This window comes from Culicoides brevitarsis, chromosome 3 (genome assembly GCF_036172545.1).
Source record: "Culicoides brevitarsis isolate CSIRO-B50_1 chromosome 3, AGI_CSIRO_Cbre_v1, whole genome shotgun sequence".
Taxonomy (NCBI): domain Eukaryota; kingdom Metazoa; phylum Arthropoda; class Insecta; order Diptera; family Ceratopogonidae; genus Culicoides; species Culicoides brevitarsis.
This window is the reverse complement of record NC_087087.1, coordinates 10,858,111-10,885,931: the sequence shown is the minus strand read 5'-3', so window position 1 is coordinate 10,885,931 and position 27,821 is coordinate 10,858,111. Positions and strand designations below refer to the sequence as shown.

Here is a 27,821-nt window from a genome sequence, read left to right as displayed (position 1 = left end):
CATTTTGAAAAATTTTCCCGCCAAAAAAGTTTATGTCAAAATTTTTTTCAGTTTTCTTAATTTTTGAATTTGGACTAAAATGAACACAAATCAGTCAATTTCGGTCATAATATAAAATTTGATGACAAAAAATAAATGTTATTAGATCTTTTGCTTCAATGATTAAAAAACAGATCAGATCGAACAGATCAGATCGAACAGATCAGATGAGATCACATTTTTAGATCCATCTCAGATCTTTCTTTTTGATCTCTTGTTAGATCCTGATCTAAATCGTTCGTCTCTTCAAACATTCGAACCCTGCTCAATTTTTTCAATTAATTTTAGTATCCACTATTTACTAAACCACTTGCTTTGTTTCTCTTTGCAGCTTTGATGTTAGAGGACGTTCGTTTGCCAAAGCACTCTACTGGTCAGATGCCAATGCATTTGGACCGAGAGCGTACTTTGTTACAGTATCCAAGCCAGCAGCACTCAACATCGACAACATTCAATTGGATGATGAAGGGGTAAGATTTTCAATTTAATAAATGACTTTATCGAATTTGATTTTAATGTAAAAATAGAAAAAACTAGCGTTACTCGTATATTCGAAGTTTTTCTAAATTTCCATGAATTTTTTTCTAATTTTTTTTATTCAAAAACCTTTATTCGAAAATTTTCCAATAAGTTTCGGAAAAATACGTGAAATAGAATTTGAGTCAACTCGTTACAAAGCTAAAATTTATTTTTAAAAAATTATTATTCAAATTTAAAATTTTTAAAAATTTATTTAAATATAAACAATAAAAAATATAAAAAATAATTAATAAAATTTAAAAATAAAATAAATAAAAATTTATATATTTAATCAATTTAAATATTTTTATTTGAATTTAATTTTTTGTTAATTTTCACAGTTTTTCTAAAAAATTTTTAAAATATTTTAATTTTAATTATTAATGAAGTTATAAAATTTTAAAGCGCCATCTATGGTCTTTTATTATATATTTTATATTTTTTTTTATATTTTTATTATTTCATTTTACTTTTTTTCTTTTGATAAAAAACTATTAAAAATTATGATTAAAATTTAAAATTTTAAAAATTAAATAAAAATTTGAATAATTTTATTTACATTTAATTTTTCTAATTTTTACAGTTTTTCTAAAAATTTATTAAAAAATTTAAATTTTAATTTTTATGAATTTTTATTATTTATTTATTTATTATTTATATGATTTTTTTAATTTTTCTAATTTTCACAGTTTTTCTAAAAATTAAATTCAAAATTTATAAAAATGATTAAATTTTATTAAATTAAATTATTATTAAATTATGAAGTTTAAAAGTTTTAAAGCGCCATCTATGGTCTTTTAAAATAACTAATATTTTTTATTTTTTTCTTTTGATAAAACAAAAATTAAATTTCACTAAAAAGCATTTGAAAAGCGATACGAACGAATCAATTTCTCTCTAATTAATTAAATGGCTCAAATATTGCAAATCAAATTATAATTTTGTACAAATTCCAATTTTATTTTTCATTTGCAGATCTATCGCTGCCGGGTAGACTTTCAAAATTCACCAACCAAGAATCATCGAATAAATCTGACTGTCATAGGTAGGTATCCTTAATTCAAGTAGGCAACATTGTGTGTGTGGGGATTTTGTGACGTTTCAATTGAAAAATTGCCTCATGAAAGGGAGAAAGAGAGGCGTTGCATGTCGTGCCGTGCGTTTATCGTACTTTTTGTTGACATGCAATCAGATGATGCTTATTAAATATATTTTGGGACACACACACAATATTGACTAGAATCAATACTCGAATCTCGTACGTTTGACAAATAATTGATTTACTCTAATCATCGAAAAAAAAAAGTGCCACCACATCAAATTCTCGTGTATGACGAGTCGGGACGCGACGTGGCAGGTGTCGTTGGCCCCTTGCTGGAAGGCGATAATTTGGTGTTGACGTGTGAAGTGCGTGGCGGACGTCCCGAGCCAAAGGTTACGTGGCTGAACGGGAATCGACCACTCAAAACGGGCACTGGCGTGTCAATGGCACGTCATGTAACTGTCAATCGACTCGAAATTAACAACATTGGACGCGAACAGCTCAACAGCACGTACGTCTGCCAGGCGTCAAATACGATTTTAGTGCCGGCAGCGGAACGCACCATTCGCATCGAAATGCTACGTAAGTTTTTTTTTTGTTACATTTTTGAAAAAGATCAAAGGAAATTTATTTTTTTTTGCAGTAAAACCTGTTTCAACGAGCATTTTGAACAAACCACGGCAATTCACATCAAATACTGAGTATACGTTAGATTGCGAGGTTGTGGGAAGTGTTCCTGATACCGAAGTTAAATGGACACAAAATAATCGCCCTTTCACGAGAGGAAAGGTAAGTTTACAATTTTTACCCAAAAAAATTTTTCTTTTATTTTTCTAAGCAAAAAAAAATAATTCCTGAAAGTATGCAATCAACATCTAATCAATAAAAATCAAATTTTTACCCCTTTTGGTATGCAATGAAGCTCAAATGTTATTTTTAACATTTTTTACGATTTTTTCAAAAGTTTTTCCAATTTTTCTGCTACATAAACCTTCAAAAAACTAAAACCAATAATTTACAAAAAACCGTAAAGAAATTCCTAAAACAAAACTTGAGTTATTGCATTTCAAAGCCAAAAATTCATAAACTAACCTCAAAAAAAAAAAATTGTTTTTCAATCAGAAATAGAGTTAATACTAGGTAATCAATGGATGTCATTAACACATCCCCGATTTTATTTATTACTTTTATTATTTTAGAAACTGAACCGCACGCAATAACACGCTCTAAATTTTATTACTGCGTTGATTGATTTATCTATCCTCCCTTTCCTCGTCGTTACGCGTCGTTTTCGTCGTCGTAAATCGTCCGCAATTGCAAAACTGATTTCTATAAAACAATTTCATGCGGACATGATTCGCTTCAAATATCCGGTTCGAAGGTTTTTCCCTATAATAATGATGATATATTTTATTGCTCCCCATTTTTTTTCTCTATCTTTTTTCGGGGAACGAAATGTGCCTTCTTTTGTTTATGTGTTAGATGATGTGTGTTGATGTGTCGTCGTTGTTGTTGCTCTTGAGTGAAAATAAAATTTCAGAGTAAGCACAATTTTCATGTTTCACGTTTTATTTGACGGGCTATTACGGAAACGAGCAGTGGATTAAAGTAATAAACGTGAGTTTTTCTAGGATTTTGAGTTGCAATACTAACGAAAAATAACGGAATAATTTTTTTAAAAAGCAAAATCTGCTTTTTGTGTTGATTTTTTTAAATTTTCTAATGAAAAAAAAAATATATATATAAAAAATAATTATATAATTTAAAATTAGATAAAAAAATAATAACTCTTTAAATTTTAAAAATTATTAATTAAAAAAATTTTTGAACAAAATTTAATTTAAAAAAAAATATTTTTAAACTTAATAATTTAATTTCCAAAATTTCTGTTAAAAATTATTAATTATAAATTTTTTTAAAATTTTCGAAATTAGGTTCTTTTAAAAAAATATTAAATAAATTATTTAAATTAAAAAAAATTTAAAAAATTTTTAATTAAATTAAATTTAAAAATATTAAGAATTAAATTTAAGAAAAATAATTTATGAATTAATTAAATTATATATTTTTTTATGTTTTAATTTAATTAATAAAATTTAAAAATAATTTAATTAAAAAAAAATAATTAAAATTAATGAAATATTAATAAAAATAATAAAATTTTAAAATTAAAAAAAATTATTAAAAATTCAGACAGACAAAATTGCTTTAAGCTCGATATTCTTAAAAAATTCCTTTCAAAACCATCAAAAAAACTACTCCAAAAACTGCATACATTGCGCATTCTTCGTCCTACTGAGACATTAATTTTATGGTTCTATTTACTTTTTTCCCGTATTTTTTCGTTTTCTCTCTCCATTTTTCATGATTGTGGAAACCTACCATGAAACGCTTTTATTACATCACGACATTCCGTTTTTTTTCGTTCATATAAGTTTTATAACTTATTCATTTGTTTTATTTTTAAGTCGTGTCCCAGTTACTTTGTCAGTTACTCGTAGGTACATATCAAGCATAATAAAGAGTTAGTAACAGTTAGAACGAATAAAAAAGAAGAGAAAACGAGTAAAAATGTAAAATATTCACACATGTGTTTGTCTGTCGCCGCCAGAGGGAAAACGACAGCAATTTTCATTAGATTTTTATGGACATTTTTATAGACATTTCATTCATTTACCACTTTTATTTTACTCGGAGACGACAGATTTTTTTTTGTGCTGTTTGTCGATGTAGGCTAATTTAATTCTCTCTGTTTTTTGGTTTACCAAAAGATGAACTTTTTATTTGGTAGATTTTTTGAAATGTCAATGAAATGTTTAGATTTTTTTGTTTAAAGTTTTCGCAGAAAAGGGAAAAATTTTAAAAAAAATTTCTGGATCGAAAATACTTTTAGTCAGATAAAAATTTAAAGCTTTTGCTTGAGAATAATTTAAAATTAATCCTTTAGTTGATTTTGTACAAAAAGTTTAAAGTAAAAAATTATTTACTTTTCCTTAAGTCAAAGCCAATTAAATCAAAATTAAAAATTTAATTTTTTCAAAAAAATCAGGTTTATCATTAAAATATTTTTTTTGCTAAATTTTTTTCTATGAGATAAAATTGAAAAATAACCAACTTTTTTAGAAAATTGATATTTTTCAAAAAATTATTTTTTTTTAATTTGATTTAATTGACTTAAAAGAAAAAATAAATTAGCTTAATAAGATTTCAACTAATTTTGATTTATTCTCAATCAAAATCAGTTTGCCTCTGAGTATTTTCGACCCCGCTATTTTTGCCAAATTATGTAATTTTGCTATCGAAAGAAATTTTTCGCCTCAATCTGTTCGATTTTCGCCTCACTTCGCTTTTCAAAACTCTAATGCATTTGAAATGATGCTGGTTTATTTACACAGATCAGGTAAACAAAGCACATCATCAGCTGCACTTTAAACTGCATACTTACAGCAAAATTGGTTCTTGTAATTAGTCACCCGAAAATGCTCTATCAACATATTTACTCACTGTCTTTTTGTTTCTCTTTTCATCCACGCAGGTTCAACTATCAACTAATGGCAGTGTTGTTACATCTCGCATCACATTTCAACCCGTACCCGATGACGATGGCACCATGCTGAAATGCGAGGGATCTAATCCACGTTTAACAAATTCCGCAAAAGAGGATTCAATGATAATGAATGTTTTATGTAAGTATCATAATAATCAGTTTACACATGCCACACACTTACTCCCATACAGTGAGCATCGAGATCGAGCGAGATTTTGTGTAAGTTTGGTTGTGGGATGTGCATCGAATTTCCTAATATGTACTAACAAAGTTGAATGAAATGACAGGAATTAGCAAAGGTATTTGATGGTGTAAATTATGTCGCTCACTTATGGAAATAGATTAAATGAGAAGGATTGTAGAAAAAAAAATAATTCTTGAAGAAGACTTTTCAAAAAGACATTTTAAACGACGCTCATTTGTTCAACCATAAAATTTAATTGCTCTTCATTAACAACGCTGCCATCAATTTGACAATGCCGCTTCGTCTTTTTCTCTTCTTGCATGCAAAACACACTCTCTCACATCATGTCATTAGTCTTCCTGGTATATGGAACACCGCATGAAGACATGTTATAATTAGAAGTCCCCAAAAGCGAATGAAAAGTGCGCCACCATCATCGACAAACAACAAGCAAGAAAGCAATTTGACACTTGTGTGACGTCTAACATTTTAATGCCTCAAACACAAACACGAGGAGACGATAAGTACACATGCAGAGCTACAATCCCTTTTACAATAATTAAACAAACTTCGTCAAATATTTCAAAGGGAAATGCGATGCCGATGAGTACTAGGCAATTATTTTATGGAATGACAAAAGCAGAGATGTAGCTACAGGGGATTTTGGAAAGAGAGCAATATCAAAGGGCGTTTATGTTTAGTCAAAGTCATATAAGCTACGAAGAAAAATCTTCAAAAATTCTCTAAGGAGATTAAACGGGTTTCTATATGAAATTATTCAAAAGTCGGATACAATTATGAGGTGCACAAAAGATTTTGAATAAGGAGCTGAACTATCGCATATATCACAAAACAGTTTTTTTATGTTGGACTTTGTAAATCATCAGTAAACTTAAAAATACCGAGTACTTACAAGAAATATCAATGCCATTATGGACGACGAAACGAATTCTTACTCAGATATAAAAAGTATCATATAAGGAGTTCGTCGCCGCAAAGTTTGCCATAAAGTGCATTTTTCGAGCAAGTGTTTCCATGACTAAGATATTAAAGCTACCGAACCACACTTATTATCAAATGATCACTTTTTCTAACAAAAAGGGTCTCACGTATATGACTCAAAGCATTTTGTCAACGACTAACCGTGTTAAAAATGCATTCAGTTACGATTATTGCAATTTGCTGCCATTTTTACTGCATACACAACTACCAGATTTTTCAAGAATCTCTTGCATTTTTCAGTTCAGTATATCCTAAATCAACGATGTTGGAAATCCAGTTTGCCATTCAAACCGTTTTTTAAAACCTCAGATCCATAAATTGAGACTACGCAAAGTTATCTCAATTGTTCTCCAACTCTTTAAATCTTTTTTAATAAAATTAATGTAAATATGAGTAAATATAATGATTATGGTCTACTAGTTCCTTACAAAAATTATTTTTCTTTAAATTGATTGAATGACTAATAGAAGAAAAGTGGAATAAATAGTTGAATTTTATCAATAATGTTCTTAACTTTAAACCCTTAAAATCATCTTTCAATTTCTTAAACGAATCTCTAGTATTTGAAATTCTGGGGCACCCCACGAAAAAATTGAAGCTACACCCCTGAATAATAAACAGACAAAAACAGAGTAAAATTACAAGAAAAAAAACATGAATATTGCTTATTTTTACTTTGATCTCATCTAGCATGGGAGCCTTAAGTACCGAAAATAACACAAGAAGTGTGTTAATGATAATCTTTTAAAGATATGACAAAAAGTGACACAGGTGCTTTTTATGAGAATTGCTTTTTCTCTCTCTGTATCTTCTTCCTTATTTTGAACAAGTTAAGTTTAATTGGCTATTATTTGCTTCAATCATCGGCATATGTGACTTTTCCATGCATCGCTTAAAGTTGATAATTACCTAAGTTAAAGCGCTACAAATTTTCCGCATTGAAAAATAAACTGAAGAAAATCTTCAATGGGAAGCCAAGCTTCTGTATAAATTGCTCACGTGCAGACATTTTGTGTCCATTTCTGCAAAGCAAAAAGAAAAATGTGAAAGAATCTTTTGAAAGTTTTTCCTCTCTCGGTCTTTTTATATTTCATATTCAATAACGTAAACGGTATTGTTACTAAAATAGAAATCCTTCCTTTCAAATCCATCGTAAACAGAAGACGAAGTAAAAGTTATAATTTTTCAATTTCCGAGAAATCGTTTGTTTTCATTTGAAGCGCGTGATTTCCATCCCCTTTTTTCACCAGAATTAAAAGGAAAAAAAGTTTCGTGTTACAATTTTGCTTCTGTCTCATCGCGACTCGGTAGTAAAATGTGTCTCGAAAGATAGTTATGAAAGTATTTATATTGTGGAGTCTCACAAAAAAAAAACGAGAAATGAAAAAAAATGTAATTTTGAGATGATTTTAACGAGTTGTCTCCTGAGCAACCGAAAAACTTTTCTCTCTTGTTTACGGTGGAAATTCATCAATAATAATTGAAAGGCATTGCGCGCGAAGGACTTTTCAATCAAACTTTTCGGTATGTTTCTCAATTGTGTTGTCAATTTTCCGCAGTTTTTCACTTCCCTCGCAAACATACGGCGCTCGAAAAAAAAAGTTACATTGAAAAAGTTTTTTTTTGTTCAGTAACAAATAATCAATTGCCGTCACACTTTTTTTTTTGCTGGCTTCGTTTTTTTTTCGGCGACGTTTGTGAGTTACATTGATTGATAGGGTGTCTCAGTCGGTCTGTGGAACAGCAAAAAAAAAACGTTTTTCGCACTAAATTCTTTCAACTTACTTGTCGACTGACAGAAATAACACAAATTTGCACAGATGTTCCATGTTTGCTGTCATCGTTTGTTTGTTTTTTTTATTCTGTTCACTTCATGAGGTATTCCGATCATTGTTGCCGGGCTCCTCGTTGAGTGTATTAATATTCTGGCAAGGAACATATTTTTCGATCGTTACATAAACAATCATTGTCACATTACCATTGATTGGGACAACTACATTTGTGATATTTTTCGTAGTAGCATCATCATCATCATTGTCGCTCGTCGCTTCATTATTATACTTACAAAACATGAGAAAGTTTGTCTCTGTGATATCTTTGTTCATTCATGGAATTGTTTTTGGTTTGGGTGGATTGTAAGTATGCAAAATATGTGGAGAATGAGATGACTTTGTTGTTTTTTTTGAGTAATTTTCGTTTCTCTTATTGTTGGGAAAGTTTAGTTTTATTATCAGAAGACCAGTTAACGAGAATTTTTATTAGAGATATCGAAAGTTTGAGTCCAAAGAGTTGGAAAACTGATCTTAAATTATGATAAAGGCTCTAAAGCTTAAAGCTATAGACCTAAAAGTTACAATAAAAGCTCATTGAATCATTTTAGAAATATTTCTAAAATATTTGAAGCTCTAATTTTTAAAAAGTTAAAAGTCAATAGAAAAATCTAGGGCCAAAAAAAAAATTTTTTTTAACTCGAACTTTGAAAATTCAATAAATTTAACTTCAACTTGAGTAATATTGAGAAAATGTTTTGACCTAAAATATTTAATCAAATTTTAGTAAAAAAATCATTAAAAATATAGAAAAAATTAGAATATGAAAAAACTTAAAGCTTAAGTCAAAAATAAAAATAATTTTACTTTTTGGAATTGAAAATATTCTAAAGTCAATGAAAGCTTTTAAAATAGTGAAATTTATAATTTTAAGAGTTCCAAAAAAGCTTTAAAAATGTTCAAGACTATTCAAAAACCTCAAAAAGTAAAAAAGAATTTTTTTTCCAGTTTGAAACAAACCAAAATTCCTTACAAATCACCTTCCTTTTCAAAGAGAAAAAAAAATCATTCCTACCCCTGAATATGTTTACTTGATTTGATTAAATTTGCAACTTGGCCTTATCATTATCTCCATCATCTTCTCATTTTTCATACACGAATTTCTTTTTCATACACTCTCTTACCTACAGAAGTTTCCAACGTGATAACATGTCTCTCGAGTATTTTTGTGTGTCCAAGTCCCACAAATACATGCTTTTATAAGAGACCTTTTTGACCACCTTTTACGTGTTCTTTCGCCGCACACTCCTTTTTTTCCTCGTATACATTCCGGGTGTATCGCATTGCCTTAGGTTCGGCATAAAGGAATAATGTGCATGTAGTTAAGACGTAACAAGGGTTATATGGCCATTCAATTTGATGTGGTTTTGACCACCATTCTTGCCAGGTAACATTTTGCGTAGATACTACCTTAATGTATATGTGCTCCGGAGATAAATGGATCTTTCATTTGTGGCGGATGTGTGGAAAAGGTAGTTAATTTTTAAACATGTTCCGTAAAGAAAGGAGGTAATGTAATCATATCGACAGATTGACGAAATAAATTTACGGTAATGGGACCAAGGGATCACAAACTTTTTTTTCCCTTTTCCGCCATATATGAGATCTTGATAGATCCGTAATCATCATCATCATCACGGACATTTGTCCCTCATGCTCGACACAAAGGTGATAAGATCAAACTTTTTTTCTCTGTGTTACAATTCGATTTCAACGAACGATTATCATCGTTATTAGGGATTATTATCATTACACTTTGCTAATGTGCGAATAATCATTTTTTAATTATTAAAAGCAGGTGTGTCTAATTGGTCTCTGTGATTAATTACCGACACGGAAGATTGCGATCATTACAATTTTTCCAAGTGTAAAAATTAATTTGAAATTTCGACAAATTAGAGTTTATAAATTTTCCGGTATGCAATGTGGTAATAATAATTGTTCCGTAATTAATTGCGCATTTTTGACATCACTAATAATAATGAATAGCTTCGTTCGATATGACACATGTAGTGAATATCGCGCCACAAAAAGTGATTGAACCTGAAAACTGCAATAAAAATAAGTGAAAATAAAATTTTCCAAACCATAACGACAAAACATAAAACTGTCAAGTGAGAGCCGATCGACTCAATTGAAACGCATAAATGCAATAAAATAATAAAAAAAAAGTTCACAATAACCCCATAATGATAATGTTATCGATGAAAATTGAATCGGCAAAAGTTTTCAATTCATTCATGGCGCTGCCAATAAAAACGGAAAATAATTTTCCAGTGTATTGCTCTCGCCATCCTCGTTATAAACATGGCAAATGGAAAAATGTCTAAGCACTCATTCCAAATATAATAATATCGGAAAAATGAATATTACTTACATGGGAACACACATCCACACAGTTAGCAGAATAGTTTACCCTATGGGTGAAAAACGGGTCAGATTGATCCATTAAGGGATCAGGTTGACCCCGTAGGAGTCAAATTGATCCCTTAAGGGGATTTTTTGAAAAACGGATCAGCTTTGATCACTTAAGGGATTAACCTGATCCCCTTTCGAATAGGTCATCTACAGACCTTAAAAATGGGATCTTTAAAGAGATCAATCTGAGCCCTTAAGAGGTCAATTTGATCCCTTCAAGAGGTCAATTTAATCTCTTAAGGGATCAAATTGACCTCTTAAGGGATCAAATTGACCTCTTAAAAGATTCAATTTTTTGGGTCTACGGATGACAAATTCGGAAGGGCTTTAGGTTGATCCATTAAGGGATTAATTTGACTCCTGAGGGGTCAACCTGATCCCTTAACGAATCAATCTGACCCGTTTTTCGCCCATAGTATACTATTCGAAAAGTTTTTAAATGTGTGTGCAATAAATGCAGAGAAAGGAAGTTTCCTGATGGGTACGAAGAAGCCGATTGCTTGTTATGCATTCTAGTGTGAGTTTTTCACATAAAGTGGAAAAAGGTACAAGGTTAAGTTTCTTTGCAGCAGTGTTTTAAAAAGAAACGAAGAAGACGACAACGTTCGAAATGGAAATGTGTTAAAAGTGTATTGTGGTTGTTGTAGCAACTTCCTTTTAGAATAATAATAATGGAGCGGTGCAGAAATAAAAAAAAAACGAAACAACAAAAAAAAACGAATGAAGGAAATTTGAGTAAAATAAGATAAAATATATATGCAGTAGAAAGGAGAAATTCAATTTTCCATAGTTGAAAAGCGAGCGGCAAAACATAAAATGCATGCGAAATTTAACATGGTCGATGAAATCGAATATGTTTGAAACTTCTTCATGGAGTGTCTCTCACTCGTGTAACACAAAAGTTTTTCTTTTATACTTTTCGCGCGCGTTGCCTCATTGATCTGTTTCCTATATATATTTCTGCAGACAAAAAAAAATCATAAAACCGAACAAAGCTAAAAGAAAAAAAAAATACGTTACTGTTTTATAATAATAACAATAAAAAGTTTGAAAGAACTTTTCCTCCTCAAATTAGCGATTTTATGACGACCAACGACGACGATGCTTTTATGTATTTTAGCCATTCCATTCGCACATTCCATTAAAGAGGGAAAAGGTTTTTTTTTCGGTTCACAGAAATTGAATTTATTTCGTTGATATTGAACCGCCCGCGAATTACCTGGGAAAACGTTTCTCTCCACACGCAGCTCGAGTTATAGCCACGGAAATAAAATAAAATAAACAATAAATTGGCGAATAAAAAAAGGCCATATCGTTTACTTGCTTTGCCACCAGATGCGCTTATCAAATTTTCACCGCGTTTATATTTTTCACGTGCATCGTTCCGCTTGTTTTTTGAAAGGATCGGTTTCATACGTTTAAAGACGGAATTAAATTCTATAAGAATTTATTTTAAAATTTTGTGGAAATGTTCATTGAACGAAACTATTTTTGAAGGGTCAATTTCCATTAGGGATGTCAATAGTGAGTAAACTTAACCTCAAACGTTATAAAAATTGGACTCCATTAAAGTTAAATTAAATCAATATTGACATCCCTAATAAAAAAATTATCATTTGAAAAATAATTTAATTTGGTATGATTTTCAATTTAATTAAATTGACATGATGAGACTTTCAATTTCGTGTCAATTTAATAAAAATTTTCTCTTGAGGTCTTAAAAATTTCCTATTGAGGTTCAAAGATTTTCTCTTGAGGTCTTCAGATTTTCTCTTGAAGTCTTCAAAATTTCCTCTTGAGGTTCAAAAATTTTCTATTGAGGTCTTAAGGTTTCCTCTTGAAGTCTCAACATTTTCTCTTGAGGTCTTAAAATTATCTCTTGAGGTTCAAAAATTTCCTCTTGAGGTTTTAAGATTTTCTCTTGAGATTCGAAAATTTCTTCTTGAGGTCTAAAAATTTACTCTTGAGGTCTTTAATTTATCTCTTGAGGTCTTCAGATTTCCTCTTGAAGTCTTCAAAATTTTCTCTTGCGGTCCTAAAATTTTCTCTTGAGTTCTTAAAATTATCTCTTGAGGTTCAAAAATTTTCTCTTGAGGCTTAAAAATTTCCTCGTGAGGTTCAAAGATTTTCTCTTGAGGTCTTAAGGTTTCCTCTTGAAGTCTCAAAATTTCCTCTTGAGGTCTTAAAATTATCTCTTGAGGTTCAAAAATTTTCTCTTGAGGCTTAAAAATTTCCTCTTGTTAAATTAAACTGACAAGATGCGTCAATTTGATAAAATCAAAAGTCTCATCGAACGAAGCTATTTTTGAATAATCATTAGGGATGTCAAAAGTGAGTATTAATTTATGACATTAAGTCAAGTTCAAATATTCTCACTATTGACATCTCTAAAGATCATTCAAAAATAGCTTCGTTCAATGAACTTCGATTTTCATTCGTTTTAAATCAAATTTTAAAAAAATTCCACATTTTTATAGCAACTTAAATGAAAGATAAACGTGAAAATGATGACGCTCCTGCGAAAAACTAAAAAAAAATTAAATAAAATTCAATGGTTTGAGTAAAAAACAATAATCAATATCTGCAAAAAAAAATGTAAGATTCTTTCTTCTAATGCCTTGTTGGCTTGCCTCAGTTCACATGTAAAATGAGGAAAAACGAAAAATATTACAGTAAAATTTGATGGCGTTATAAAATTTTATGATTATATGTTTGACAATTTCTTTCGCTGCTACACAAAAAAAATAAAGTCTGATGTGGTTTGCCAAAAAAAAAAAAAATGAGAGCAAAAAATCGTTACATTCGCTCGAACGACAATATGTTTCGTTCTCGGAAAAAGCGCGCGTCGCATACCTTATTATTTAAAAACAATTTACCATCGCACACGTCTCCCCTTTTTTTATTTATGAAAATTTAATTATGCACATTAAATAAACCTCCTTCGTCGTTGGCGTCTTCCTCGCTGCTAGAAAAAAAAAGTGTTTATCTCTCTCTCTGCGTGCTATGCAAAGTGTATTGATGTGACGCGGCGTCGTAATATATAAATTTTCTTATTGCCTCCCATAATTTTTCCCGTCTTATCCGTACGCACGAACACGCATTCAAACATCGCACACACATTTGATGACATACTTAATAATACGTTATTTTAGCGAAGCCGTCTAAATTTATTATGACAAAAGAAAGTTGTATAAAATTTCCTCAATTTTTTTTCTTCTCTCTGCTTTTTGGCCTATTTCAGATCCACCGCAAGTGGTTTTATCACTCGGTTCCACACTTAATCCGACCGATATAAAGGAGGGTGATGACGTTTATTTCGAGTGTAATATCAAGGCAAATCCGAAGGAACACCGAATAACGTGGTCGCACGATGTAAGTATATATAGTTTCGGGCTTTTGTAGCAATTTGTGTGGAAGGTGATGGTGCGAAATAACAGGGAATTAATAGGAAATGACTTTTGGATAGGCTTTTATTATATTTTTTGTGTTAGCCATTAAAGCTTAACGACAGCCAAAGGTGACGATTTTCCCATATAATTTTGAGGGAAAAAGGTTGGAAATTATTTTTCATGTTTTTTCCTTTGTTTTTTCGGTACGAGAAGATTAATTTTAAATCACGTTTTTTTTTTGATTAAAAAGTTAAATTTTATTAAAGGATGTTATAAAGACAAAAGTTTTTATTATTTTTAAAAAATAATAATAAAAATATAGAAAAATAATAGAAAAATTTTTATTATTCACATTATTCATTAGATTAAATATTTTTAATAAAAATTAAATTAAATTATTTTTTTATTATTTATTTAATTATAATAATAATAATTAATATAAATTAATAATAATAATATAAAATTAATTAATATTATTGAAATAAATAATAAAAAAATCATTAAAAAATTTTATTACTATTATATATAAAAAAAATAAAAATAATATTAATAATAAAAATTATTTAAAATTATATATTTTTTTTATTTTTTATAAAAGCATAATTATTTAATAAAATAAAATTCAAAATAATAATTATATAAAAATTAATATTTAATAACTATCAAATTTTTAGCAAAAAAAAATTAATAAAAAATTGAATTATTTATTTAGAAAATACTCCAAATTAATTTAAATTTTTTTTTTAAAGTCAAATAATATTTAGTGAATATTTCAAAATTATTTTTTTTTGTAAATAAAAGTTTAATTTTTATTAGATAAAAAAAATTTATAATTTTTTTAATATTTTTTTTTTTAGGTAAAAATGTATTTTTTTATTTATTATAAAAATATTTTTTAATAAATTATTTAATTATAAAAATTAAATTATAAAAGTTAAATTAAAAAAAAAAAACTAAAATTAAATATAAATTTTCAAAATAAATAATTTTTTATTTCCAACTCTTGAACAAAAAAAAAATATTAAAAAATTTAATTTTAAATTTAGAAAATACTCCAGATTAATTTTAGAAAATTTTTAAAATGAAATGTGGATATTTAAAAATTTAATAAAAATTAATTGGAGTACTTTCTAGATTTTTACTTAAATTTTTAAATAATTTTTTTTTAATTAAAATTTGGTAATAATTAAATCATAAAATACACAAAACAAATTCATTTTTTTTATTAATTTATAAAATTTATTAAAAGAAAATAAATCTTAAAAGGAACTTTCAAATAAGCTGAAACTTAATTAAGAAATTCTTCAAAAGCCTAATTTCAGTTTCAAAAGAAATCCTTAAAATATAAAAAAAGTGAAAAATTTTAATTAAAAACTTGTTTTAAACCTAAAGCATTTTTTACAATATACTTCAGCCTTGAACTCACCTTCACAATAGATTGCATTTCAATAGAATTTATTGCGAAAACCAGACTATAAAAACAGCTTGAAAGACTTCCTGATTGAATTCTTAGAAAATTTTTCCATGGTACCCGACAACAAGGCTTAAATTCCTTCACTTTTACTGCGAAGGAGGTATTTGCTAATAAAAGTTGGAATAAAATAAAGTTCAAACAGCTGCAAGCTGTAAATAAATTAATGAAATGCATTTATATCTTAAATAGAAGAAAAATATTTACTTATTTCGCTCTCACACGATGTTCCCTTTTTTTGTGTGCCATGCGAAACGAGAGAAATACTCTGGCGTACCAGAACATGTGCGTCAATGAATTATAAAACGAAATGAATGCAATAGTTGTAGAAACCTCAAAGAATTTAATTAAATTAAAACCTTTTCTGGTTTCTATTCTGTTTTCTTCTTTTTCCATGCCGTTGCCTGCCTGCTGCTTACTCCGACTGAACATCATCATCATCAACACCACCACCATGATCTTCAATCTATTGCATCAACACAGGGCATCCCAGTCATACAGAATGTGTCATGGGGTGTAATTATTTCGACAAAATCTCTCGTGCTGCAACGTGTCACCCGGCTGCAGAGCGGTCTCTATGCCTGCACTGCCGTCAACGACAAAGGAGAGACACAAAGTGAACCAGTTTCATTAAGGATTCATTGTAAGTATTTTTCGTATGCATGCCATGTCACCCAGCTCTCTAGCTCTACCGGTAGACGCTTTTTAATAATAATATAATAAAAATGATTGTGCCACTCGTGTCCCTCTTTCGGATCGTGCTGCTAGTAGTTTGTGTGCGTTTTGTTCCAAATTAAATGAATGGAAAATGAATGAATGTGTGGTCAAGCTTTGATTAAGAAAAGCAGCAAGAGAAAATACTCTCTACCTACGACGACGACTATTCATGTCAAAAAAGAGGATTTTAGTAAATTAAATATTTGAGAGGAAAATTGTGGGCATTTAATGGGAAAATAAATGATCATTATTATTTTAATTCGGGTTTCTTTGCTTTCTAGTTCAGCATATGTACTAACTCTGTGAATCGAAATAGCGAAAATTTTACTCTAAAGAATTCTTCAATTAATTTTTTAAGGTCCTAAAGTGACTTCAGAGGTTTAAATTCCGTTTTGAGGTCCTAAATTTAACTTTGAGGTCTTAAATTTATCTCTTGAGATCTCAAGTAAACTTCTTAGGGTTTTATATTTTAATCGAGTTGATGAATTTCTTCTTGGGGTCCTACTTTTGAGTTCCTAATTTTCATCAAAAATTATTTTGGGTCCTAATTTCTTTTTCTTGGGGTCTTTAATGAATTACTTGAGATTTTATAATAATTTTGACGTCTTTGAGCTTTCTTTAAGTCTTAAATAAAATTTAGGAGTAGATATAAACTTCTTTTAATTTGTCCTATTAAGTTTTCAAGTTCTTGAGGTCAAATATGGGTTCGAAATAATTCTCTAGATGTTTAAAATTAATTTCAAGGAGTCCTAAAGGAGTCTCAAAATATAAAATTATTATTTTGAGATCCAAAAATTGATTTCTTGAAGTTTCTAATTATTCTCCTAAGGTCTTAAAATTATTTGTTGAGGTCTTAAATTATTCTCCTGAGGTCTTAGTTAAATTTCTTGGAGTCATACATTTTCCTTGGGGTCCTAATTTTTTTCTTAGGGTTCTAGATTTTCTGCTGAAAGTCCTAAATTACTCTTTTGAGGTTCTAAAATGATTTCTTGATCATTAAATTATTTTCTTAAGGTTCTAAATTAACTTTAAGAGACCTTCAATTAACTTTTGAAGTCTTAAAGTTTTCAAACGAGGTCTGAATTGATCTTTAAAATCTCAAATAAACTTCATTTAAGTCTAAAATTTGATTCCTGAGGTCCCAAATTTTTTTCTTGAGGTCCTAATTAACTTCATTGGGGTCCTAAGTTTTTAATTAGAGAATCTTAACCTTTTAATTTAATTTTAACTTTATCGCTTAAGATCATTAATTAAATTCTTGAGGTCTTAAACTAATTTTTGGGGTCATTTATCTTGGGGTCTTAATATTTTCTTACTTTCCCAAATTTTTATATTGGGGTCCTAAGCTTTATGAATACTTAAACCAATTTTTGAGGTCTTAAAAAAACTTTCTGATGAGGTCCCAACATTTTCTCTTAAGGTCCTTAATTAATCTTCTGAGGTCTTAAATTAATTTTCTGAGGTCCTAAAATCAATTTGATTTCAATGATGTTAATTCTACCTCTTTTCAAGTCATAAAGTACAAATCATTTGATGTGGCTGCTGCACAGATGTTCAAAAGTAACTAACTAAAGGATAACTCGAACACAGCTTGAATCAAAGGAATAAAATTGGCTCTTTGTGTGTAAATTGGTTCTTTAACGTAATTTAATTTAGAAATATTTTGAAAAGACCAAGTCATGCGATTATTTTCCAGCTCTGGCATTTGCAATTAGCTTCTATTCCTCATGAGACTCGACCTCAATCGCAAACAATTGATCCTCTAATTCAGCTAAAAACAAAAAAAAATGACCAATGTTAGGCCAAATTTATCTCTTTGTTTGCGTAAAATGCACTTTTCGTGCTTTCGTGCAAAATTTGTGTTATCAGTTGGTTGAATTGGAGATTAGCGGAATAGTAATGCGCTCTCGTTTTGTTCCAACAAGTCTGATGGATGCTACTGAAAAATAAATTTTATTTGAACGAATTCTACTTTGACCTATTTAGAGCTTGTGGCGTGTATTTTTGTGTGTTTTAGTCTGTTGTTTGCCGAAAGAGAGACACACGAGCACAAACGGAAAAAAAAAGTTGAAATGAAAAAAAGCAATTAAACTGCCTCCCTCGTAAAATATACCATTTTATGTCTTTTCATTAATCCTTCTGTTTTTTTTTTTTGTTTGTTTTATGTTCTCGTCTATCGCGCGCGCGAAACAAACAACAGTTGCACCCATCTGTATCACATCTTCCATTATGGTGATTGGATCTTCCATTGATGAATCTGTAACGGTGCCGTGTCGCGTTGCCGGTGATCCATCAGTAATAACGTTCGAGTGGACATTTGCAAATAGCGGCGAACGATTTGACGTTACGTCGAACAACTTGGTGCCGAATATGGCAATTGAGGAGCATTTGGGCACCGGAACAGACATAAATGCACCGGGCAGCGTCAATAACAACAACAACAACAACAATAACAACGGTAATGCGATCACAACGAGTACCCGACATTTTAACAGCATCGAGGACTACAATGATAACAACAATAACGGTATGTATGCCGAGTGAATTTAAATACCTTTAAGTCATATTGTTATAGTGGCATATTGTGTTGTTGCTGCTCATTCGCGACGACGTGAAAAGGGGTGAAATTGATTGGGCTTTTCAGATTCAGTTAATTGAAAAGAAATGATAAGAACTTTCTAACTTAAAGAAAATGGAAACTAGTTAACTTAAAAATAATTTTCGATAAATTTACTCAAATGACATATTTTTTAATATTTTCAGCTAATAATTAAGATTTAAACCAATTTTTAGGAATCAACAAGATGATTTGTACCCAATTAAATCATTGTGAATAGATTTCTCGAACTCCAAACATAAAAGTTCAAACAATTGATCGGTTTTAATTAAAGCCGTATTATGAGCTGAGTTTTTAATTAAATACTTAATACAAATAAGGATCAAATATTTTGTTTTAGGATAATGGACCCAAATATAAGCCTTCTTAAGATCAAGTCAAAACTAAATATTAATTACATAAATCTTTCCTGAATAGGATATGTTAAAGGAGGAATATTTTAGAACTCAACAAATTATCCCAATGGACAATTAAATGGCTTGACGGTCTAGATTTGCCAGTTTGAGATTTTTTTTAATTTTCAGACAAAATTTTTTAAATCTAACGATAAATAAATAAATAAATAGCAAATTTTATCGCAAAGTTTATAAAGATTTTGAAATCATTTTCCATACTAAATGACTTAAGAAATCAAGTTTTGCTAGCTTTTTTATCGAAATTTTAGCTGTTTTTCAACAATTTTGACATTTTACACTATTTAAAAGGTTACAATACAATAATGTTTTTTTCGTTCGACTTAATTTACATGAGCTGACTATACTTAATTTACATACATAATTTTATAAACTTTTAAAGGAACAAAGGAACAGATTTTAACAATAAAGGATATCACAATAAATAGAATACTTAAAACTAATATCACAGCACTATTTAAGAGGTTATTAATTTTCATTTCGATTAATAATTAATTTCTTTCGATCAAAAAATTTGAAAATTATTTCTTAGAAAAATTTTTCAAAATAATTTTTGAAAAGGAAAAATTAAGTCAAAACGCTTATTTTTAACCAAAATCATAGAAAATAACTCAAAATTGAACAATTTTATTACTTTTCCATACTAAATAGTACTAAAAACGAAAATCTATATAAAATTCCTATATCCTCCATCCCCCATGGATTTTGTTTCAAACATGTAACGCGAAACAGAAAACGGTTTTGGAACACCCTAACCAATATTACATAAATTGTTGAAAATTTTTATCATTTGAAGATAACGAAACTTTTGGTACATGTATTGAAGTAATGTCGTTAAAAATCAATTGAGAACTTAGAAAAAATCAAGTACAGTATAATCTCCCAAAATAGGCACCAAAAATTCAAATAAGTGTACTAATTAAAGAATTTTTATTCTCAAATTGGGCTCCTGCAAATTGATGAAAATATAAAATTTTATGAGAAAATTTTTTAATTATTGGCCAGTTTTAATTATTTTTTTTTTTATAAATTAGCTAAATATTTTAAATAATACAAAAAATTTCAACAAAATAGAATTTTTTTTGAAAAATTTTTAAAACTTTTATTTTCTTGAATTTTTGATTGAAACTTCATAGAATTTCAGAATATTTAATTAGTTAAAAAATTTAAAAACTATTTTTTTATAAGGATTTTATTTTTAAAAGTTTCAAAAGATTTAAAAACTTTAAAAAAATTTTAGTCAGCCAATTAATTATTTTTTAAATATTTTTCAGTAATTTTATTGAAATATGATAAAAATATTAAATAAAATAAAATTTAAAAAATTAATTAAAAATAATAAAATTAAAAAATTAAATTAAATTAATTAAATAAAATGTATGAATTTTTAGCTCAAAAAACTTCAAATTTTACAAAACAAAATTTTCTATATTTCAATCTGCCAACTTGAAGCTCTAAAATATAAAAAATACTCTACAAACTTAATTATTAATTTTTGAGCTTCTTTGAAAATTTTAAAAACTTATTTTAAGTTTTTGATTTAATTAGTTTAAGCTTCTAAATAGAATTTTGGAAGTAAACTGCCATAACTTAACAAAAAATTATCCAAAGTTAAGCTTTTTTAAAATATTGTTTTCCAAAGTTAAAGCAACATCGCTTCGATCAACAGAGTACCTTGCTCTAAATTTTTCCGATATAAAATATATGTTTTCGGATACCCCCAAAAATTTGCATTATCATGTTCTAATGGCTTTAATAAACTCTGTTGTCTCTCGTTTGTACATACCCTTTTTTCCGTATCTCCTGTAGTCCGTTGTTCAGGGTACAAGGTGAAATACACGAGAAAACAAGCAAAAAGCATGCAAACACACAAACAACAGCAATAAACTATTCAGTCGAAACAATTCGGGCCTCAGATTTCTATGGCAAAATATTTTTGCGCGCAAATGGAGACGACTGGTCCACACACTGTTCAGGTAGATTTTCTTCTCATTGTGCCACCGCAGTGGATTTTCTACTGGATCCGATAGACAGCCAGATAATAATGAATCGCGCAATGCTTTTTGTTTATGTTCGAAACGACAACGACGACAACAGACACGTTTGCATAGTTTTGCGGAACATAATCACCATAATAACTATCTGCTCAGTTTTGTGCTATTTTCATTGTTGATATCGCATTGCAATTTTGTCTGGCACTTTCCTTTGTTGACAACACGACGACGACGACAAAAAGGAAGATCGTGGGAATTTAACAAACGAAATTTTAAATTAGGTAAGCTCTAATGATGATGATCAACGGTATTTTTGTCACAAAATTAGAGATGCAAGAGAAGGCGACAAGCGAAAATGCAATTAAGTGTAGACGGCATGCAGCGTAATTGGCGCAAAGAAAATTATTAGTTTTGTTTGGCATTCAGACGGAATTATGGTTTGATGAACTTTTGTAGGTGAAATGGATTCACGGAAATAATTATTACTGGATACAATGTTAAGAGGGAAATCAATCATGGATTTCATTAGATTATTCAGATTGATATTGAGATTATTGCTGTTGATACTAAAGCTATTGGTTTTCTCGGAAGATACGATGATACTTTATGATTGCTACGTTTTTTTTTTATGAAGAGCTTCTATTAGTAGAATTTTGTAAAAGAAAAAATTTAAAAAAATAATTAAGAATTTTAAGAAAAAATTTACCCATTAAAAAAATTTTTTTTCTATACCCAAAAGGTTTAATGACAAAGCCTTACAAATTTTCATATGAGTTTTTTTTCAATTTTTTATTTTTAAGAATTTTTAAATTGTTTTTATTAAATTAATGACTTATTTTTAAGATTTTTTTTTTAATTTTAAAATTTGATTTATTTTATTTTTTTTCTTACTTAATTTTTTTTTAAATATTTTATATCAAAATAAATTAAAAATTAAATTTTGTCTTAAAAAAAATAAATTTCGGAAAAAAATTTAAGAAAAATTGAAAATTTATTATTTTTTAATTTAGCTACTTATAAACTTTTTTATTTATTTTTATTTTGTAAAATTTAAAAAAAAAAATAATAAAAATTAAAACAATTGAAAAAAAATAGAGAAAGTAGTCGTCTACAGAACGACATACTATACCGCATTTCGATGTTATATATCTACGATTTTTTGTACTCCTCAATTCACATTTTCGTACTCCTCATGACCCTTTCGCAATTCCATACACATTTTAATCAAAACTGAATGATGTCAAAGAAATTTTTTTTTTCAGTTTCAAATTTTTGGCAAAAAATAAATTTCGGAAAAAAATTTAAGAAAAAGTTTGAAAATTTATTATTTTTTAATTTAGCTACTTATAAACTTTTTTATTTATTTTTATTTTGTAAAATTTAAAAAAAAAAATAATAAAAATTTTGAAAAATGAAAAAAAATAGAAAAGAGCCCTCTGACAAATTTATATCCATTTCGATTTGACAAAAATTTGACGATTTTTTGACACAGTTTTTCACATTTTCGTACTCCTCTTGACCCTTTAATTTACAAAACAAAACTATGTCAAAGGAAAAAAATCAGATTAAAAATGATAAATTAGAGCCCTCTGACAAATTTTTATCCATTTGGAGCAAGATTTGACAAAAATTGCTTTGACACAGTTTTTGACATAGTTTTTGACACAGTTTTTTTCTTGATTTAGTTTTCAAAACAAAACTATGTCAAAGGAAAAAAATTTTTTCAGTTTCAATTTTTTAGCAGTTTTGAGTTATAAAATGATTAAAAATGATAAATTAGAGCCCTCTGACAAATTTTTATCCATTTGGAGCAAGATTTGACAAAAATTGCTTTGACACAGTTTTTGACATAGTTTTTGACACAGTTTTTTTCTTGATTTAGTTTTCAAAACAAAACTATGTCAAAGGAAAAAAATTTTCTCAGTTTCAATTTTTTAGCAGTTTTGAGTTATAAAATGATTAAAAATGATAAATTAGAGCCCTCTGACAAATTTTTATCCATTTGGAGCAAGATTTGACAAAAATTGCTTTGACACAGTTTTTGACATAGTTTTTGACACAGTTTTTTTCTTGATTTAGTTTTCAAAACAAAACTATGTCAAAGGAAAAAAATTTTTTCAGTTTCAATTTTTTAGCAGTTTTGAGTTATAAAATGATTAAAAATGATAAATTAGAGCCCTCTGACAAATTTTTATCCATTTGGAGCAAGATTTGACAAAAATTGCTTTGACACAGTTTTTGACACAGTTTTTTTCTTGATTTAGTTTTCAAAACAAAACTATGTCAAAGGAAAAAATTTTTTTCAGTTTCAATTTTTTAGCAGTTTTGAGTTGTAAAATGATTAAAAATGATAAATTAGAGCCCTCTGACAAATTTTTATCCATTTGGAGCAAGATTTGACAAAAATTGCTTTGACACAGTTTTTGACACAGTTTTGACACAGTTTTTTTGCTCTTGATTTAGTTTTTAAAACAAAACTATGTCAAAGAAAAAATTTTTTTCAGTTTCAATTTTTTAGCAGTTTTGAGTTATAAAATGATTAAAAATGATAAATTAGAGCCCTCTGACAAATTTTTATCCATTTGGAGCAAGATTTGACAAAAATTGCTTTGACACAGTTTTTGACATAGTTTTTGACACAGTTTTTTTCTTGATTTAGTTTTCAAAACAAAACTATGTCAAAGGAAAAAAATTTTTTCAGTTTCAATTTTTTAGCAGTTTTGAGTTATAAAATGATTAAAAATGATAAATTAGAGCCCTCTGACAAATTTTTATCCATTTGGAGCAAGATTTGACAAAAATTGCTTTGACACAGTTTTTGACACAGTTTTTTTCTTGATTTAGTTTTCAAAACAAAACTATGTCAAAGGAAAAAATTTTTTTCAGTTTCAATTTTTTAGCAGTTTTGAGTTATAAAATGATTAAAAATGATAAATTAGAGCCCTCTGACAAATTTTTATCCATTTGGAGCAAGATTTGACAAAAATTGCTTTGACACAGTTTTTGACATAGTTTTTGACACAGTTTTTTTCTTGATTTAGTTTTCAAAACAAAACTATGTCAAAGGAAAAAATTTTTTTCAGTTTCAATTTTTTAGCAGTTTTGAGTTATAAAATGATTAAAAATGATAAATTAGAGCCCTCTGACAAATTTTTATCCATTTGGAGCAAGATTTGACAAAAATTGCTTTGACACAGTTTTTGACACAGTTTTTTTCTTGATTTAGTTTTCAAAACAAAACTATGTCAAAGGAAAAAATTTTTTTCAGTTTCAATTTTTTAGCAGTTTTGAGTTATAAAATGATTAAAAATGATAAATTAGAGCCCTCTGACAAATTTTTATCCATTTGGAGCAAGATTTGACAAAAATTGCTTTGACACAGTTTTTGACACAGTTTTTTTCTTGATTTAGTTTTCAAAACAAAACTATGTCAAAGGAAAAAATTTTTTTCAGTTTCAATTTTTTAGCAGTTTTGAGTTATAAAATGATTAAAAATGATAAATTAGAGCCCTCTGACAAATTTTTATCCATTTGGAGCAAGATTTGACAAAAATTGCTTTGACACAGTTTTTGACACAGTTTTTTTCTTGATTTAGTTTTCAAACCCAAAACTATGTCAAAAAAAAATTTTTTTTTCAGTTTCAATTTTTTAGCAGTTTTGAGTTATAAAATGATTAAAAATGATAAATTAGAGCCCTCTGACAAATTTTTATCCATTTGGAGGAAGAGACCCAGGGTACTTAAATAACTAAGAATTACTTACAAAAATTTTGGGGCACACCGGAACACACACACAAATTAAATAAAATCATCAAATATTTTTTAAATTAAACTCTAATATCGATTCAAAACTGTTCCAACTTTAAGGAATAGACAGAATCCTATCAAAAACAAAAAAAAAATCAGACTGCAATTTCAAGTTAATCCATAGAGTTAATATGAATTTAAAATTAAAATATCGATCAACTCAAAATGTTTTTCTGAACTTCGTAAAAAATCTAAACCTGCAATTTAATTTCAATCATTACCCAAAACGCTGAATTATTCATCGGAAATAATTTTTGTAATTTTGACAAAACATCAAATCAGTTCATTTCACGCAAAATGTTGGTCAATAAATCCTAATTTTCTATCAACAACTGATTTCATTCCATACAAAACATTAAAATATCCTACACCGAAAACTCACCAAATCCTGATTAAAAATGCAGACAAACAACGCACATCCATCCAATTTAATTATCCAACAATTTACATCCTCGATGAATAATCAATTAAAACTTGGATGTTTACGGAATAAAAAAAATGATAATTTCACATTATTTTAACATCTATCAAATCTGATGACCAATAATAATAATTTTCTATTATTATTATTTTAACAACAATCCACAAATCCATTACGTTGTACGAAATTTCCTCTCTTGTCGCTCTTCTGCTAAAGAGAGAGAACGAGAGAGAGACTGTGCCGGTATTTATGTACAATTAATTGGCGGATTATTTTACGAAATGAAATGCAAATAATAGAATAGGCCAGGATATTGCTTCAGGGTCTTATGGGAGAATCAAAATCACATCAGCATGCAAAATGTAAACAATAGAACGGACAGGCAAAAATTTTTAGTTACACAAATCGTTTTATGCAACAACGACAATGATGACGACGACAACGACACATGACAAAAGAATGATGTTGTTACAATTTACGGGCTTAGTTCACGGCGAGTTTTTGGACATTTTGTAAAATATTTTTGGACCCGTTAACTTCGTTCTACCATTAAAAGTGTTTTTTTTCTACAAAATTCGCCTAAAAGTATGCAATTAACAGAACTTTTGAAGAAAATTTAATTTTTTTCTGAGGTATGCAATGAACTTTACATTAGTTTTTTGGATTTTTCAAGAGCTTCCAAAGACTTTTTTAAATTTTTTCTTCACAGAAACCTTCTCATGGGTATTTATGACAAGTTACAAAAAGCTACAAAGAAATTTGTAAGTCGAAATTTGAGTTATTGCGTTACAAAGCTTTCTTGTAAAGTTTAATAAAAATTTAAAAATTCAAAATAGACAACCTACATGACCCATAATCAAAATTGAATAAAATACAATGAAAAAATAAATATTCGCCGGACACAACGTTGTTGCTGATGTGATGTGGAGGCAAAATATTCTATTCATATTTTTGTAAAATTCATGGTTCTTGCGTCGCTACGTCCATAAATTGTTTGTGTTATTATTTTAAAATGCAACGGAGAATTATCCGCAGTCGTTTGTTGCGTGCATCAAAGTGAGGCCATCATCGTCAGCAACACAACAATGGCAGAGAGCGTCATGGGAAAATTAAAGGAAACTTGACGTATTTTTCGCTGTTATTTATTTATTTATGGCGCATTATCGTTATTATTATGATCATCATCATCTATCTCTAACTAGCGAAATTACGGGGAAAATATACTTTTTAATGATGGATAATGTACTTTGCATGCAAATATGCAACAAAAACAAGCTTTTTTTGATGAATGGCGATGCTACACAAATTGAGAAACGAGCAGTTTGGGGAGTCTATTAGCTTGTCATTAAATTTGTAGTTAAAGTGCTTTGGGATGATCTATTGATTAATTGAAGTACGATGGAGGACTAAGGGAGGACATTTTTGGTATATTTAATTGGTTTTGAAAAATTTTATCATATTATTCATGAAATTATGATTTTTTTTTGTAGTTTTTAATAAATTTTTAAAAATTTTTTTCTTTTTTAGAATTGAATTTTTATAATTAAGCTTCTTTCATGATTTTTTTAATACGCCCTCTATTAGTGGGTTTAGAATATTAATTTTCATCACTTCAAATTAAAATCACTTTCTTTTTAAAAATAATGAATTTTATTAAAATTTTGAATAATTTAATATAAAATTTTACTGATATAACAATTAATTTTCGTAATTGAGCTAATTAAAAGACTTTTTGTGATACGCCCTCTGGCGGTAGTTTATGAATTTTTATATACTCTAAATCAAGATCATTTTCTACCAAAAATTATAATTTTTATTAAATCTTAAATATGTTAAAATTCTTTTAAAAACATTTTTTTTTAATTACATTTTAAAATTTGGCTTTTTCCAAATTATTTTGTAAAGCGCCCTCTCTTGGTGGTTTTAGATTTTTTTTTTCAAACTAGAATCACTTATAACTGAAAAGTATCATTTTTAATCAGTTTTAAAATTTTTTTAAAAAGAATCTTACTGATTTTAAAATTGAAATTTGGCTATTTTCAAGACTTTTTGTGATACGCCCTCTAGAGGTAGTTTATAGTTTTTTTTCATATTTCAAATTAGGGTCGTTTTTTACCAAAATTCATGATTTTTTGAATAATTTATAAAAAAAATTATTGTTTTGATAATAAAATTTCGATTTTTAGATTTTTTTCAGACTATTTTGTAAAACGCCCTCTGTTGGTGGTTTATAAAAATTTATTTATTGTTTTTTTTATCTTTTTACTTAAAAAGATTTTCACAGACTATTTTTCATCACTAAAAAAAAGATTTAAAAAAAAATACAAATTAATATTTAAAAATTTCACGATTTTATAATTTTTTCTTAAAAATTTTTATTTAAAATGCTTTCATTATAAATTAAAAAAAAAT

The 27,821-nt window shown here is 28.2% G+C and overlaps 1 protein-coding gene across 1 annotated transcript in view; it reads left to right on the top strand.

Annotated features, from left to right (window-relative positions):
• The window catches only part of LOC134835190 (uncharacterized), a 116,902-nt gene that overhangs the window by 45,028 nt on the left and 44,053 nt on the right, over positions 1–27,821 (top strand). Inside the window, exons 5-12 of the mRNA XM_063850061.1 lie at positions 371–509; positions 1,534–1,603; positions 1,865–2,182; positions 2,244–2,389; positions 5,136–5,286; positions 13,822–13,952; positions 15,924–16,083; positions 18,358–18,684. Coding sequence (XP_063706131.1) covers positions 371–509; positions 1,534–1,603; positions 1,865–2,182; positions 2,244–2,389; positions 5,136–5,286; positions 13,822–13,952; positions 15,924–16,083; positions 18,358–18,684 — 1,442 coding nt within the window. The remainder of the gene's footprint in view (positions 1–370; positions 510–1,533; positions 1,604–1,864; positions 2,183–2,243; positions 2,390–5,135; positions 5,287–13,821; positions 13,953–15,923; positions 16,084–18,357; positions 18,685–27,821) is intronic.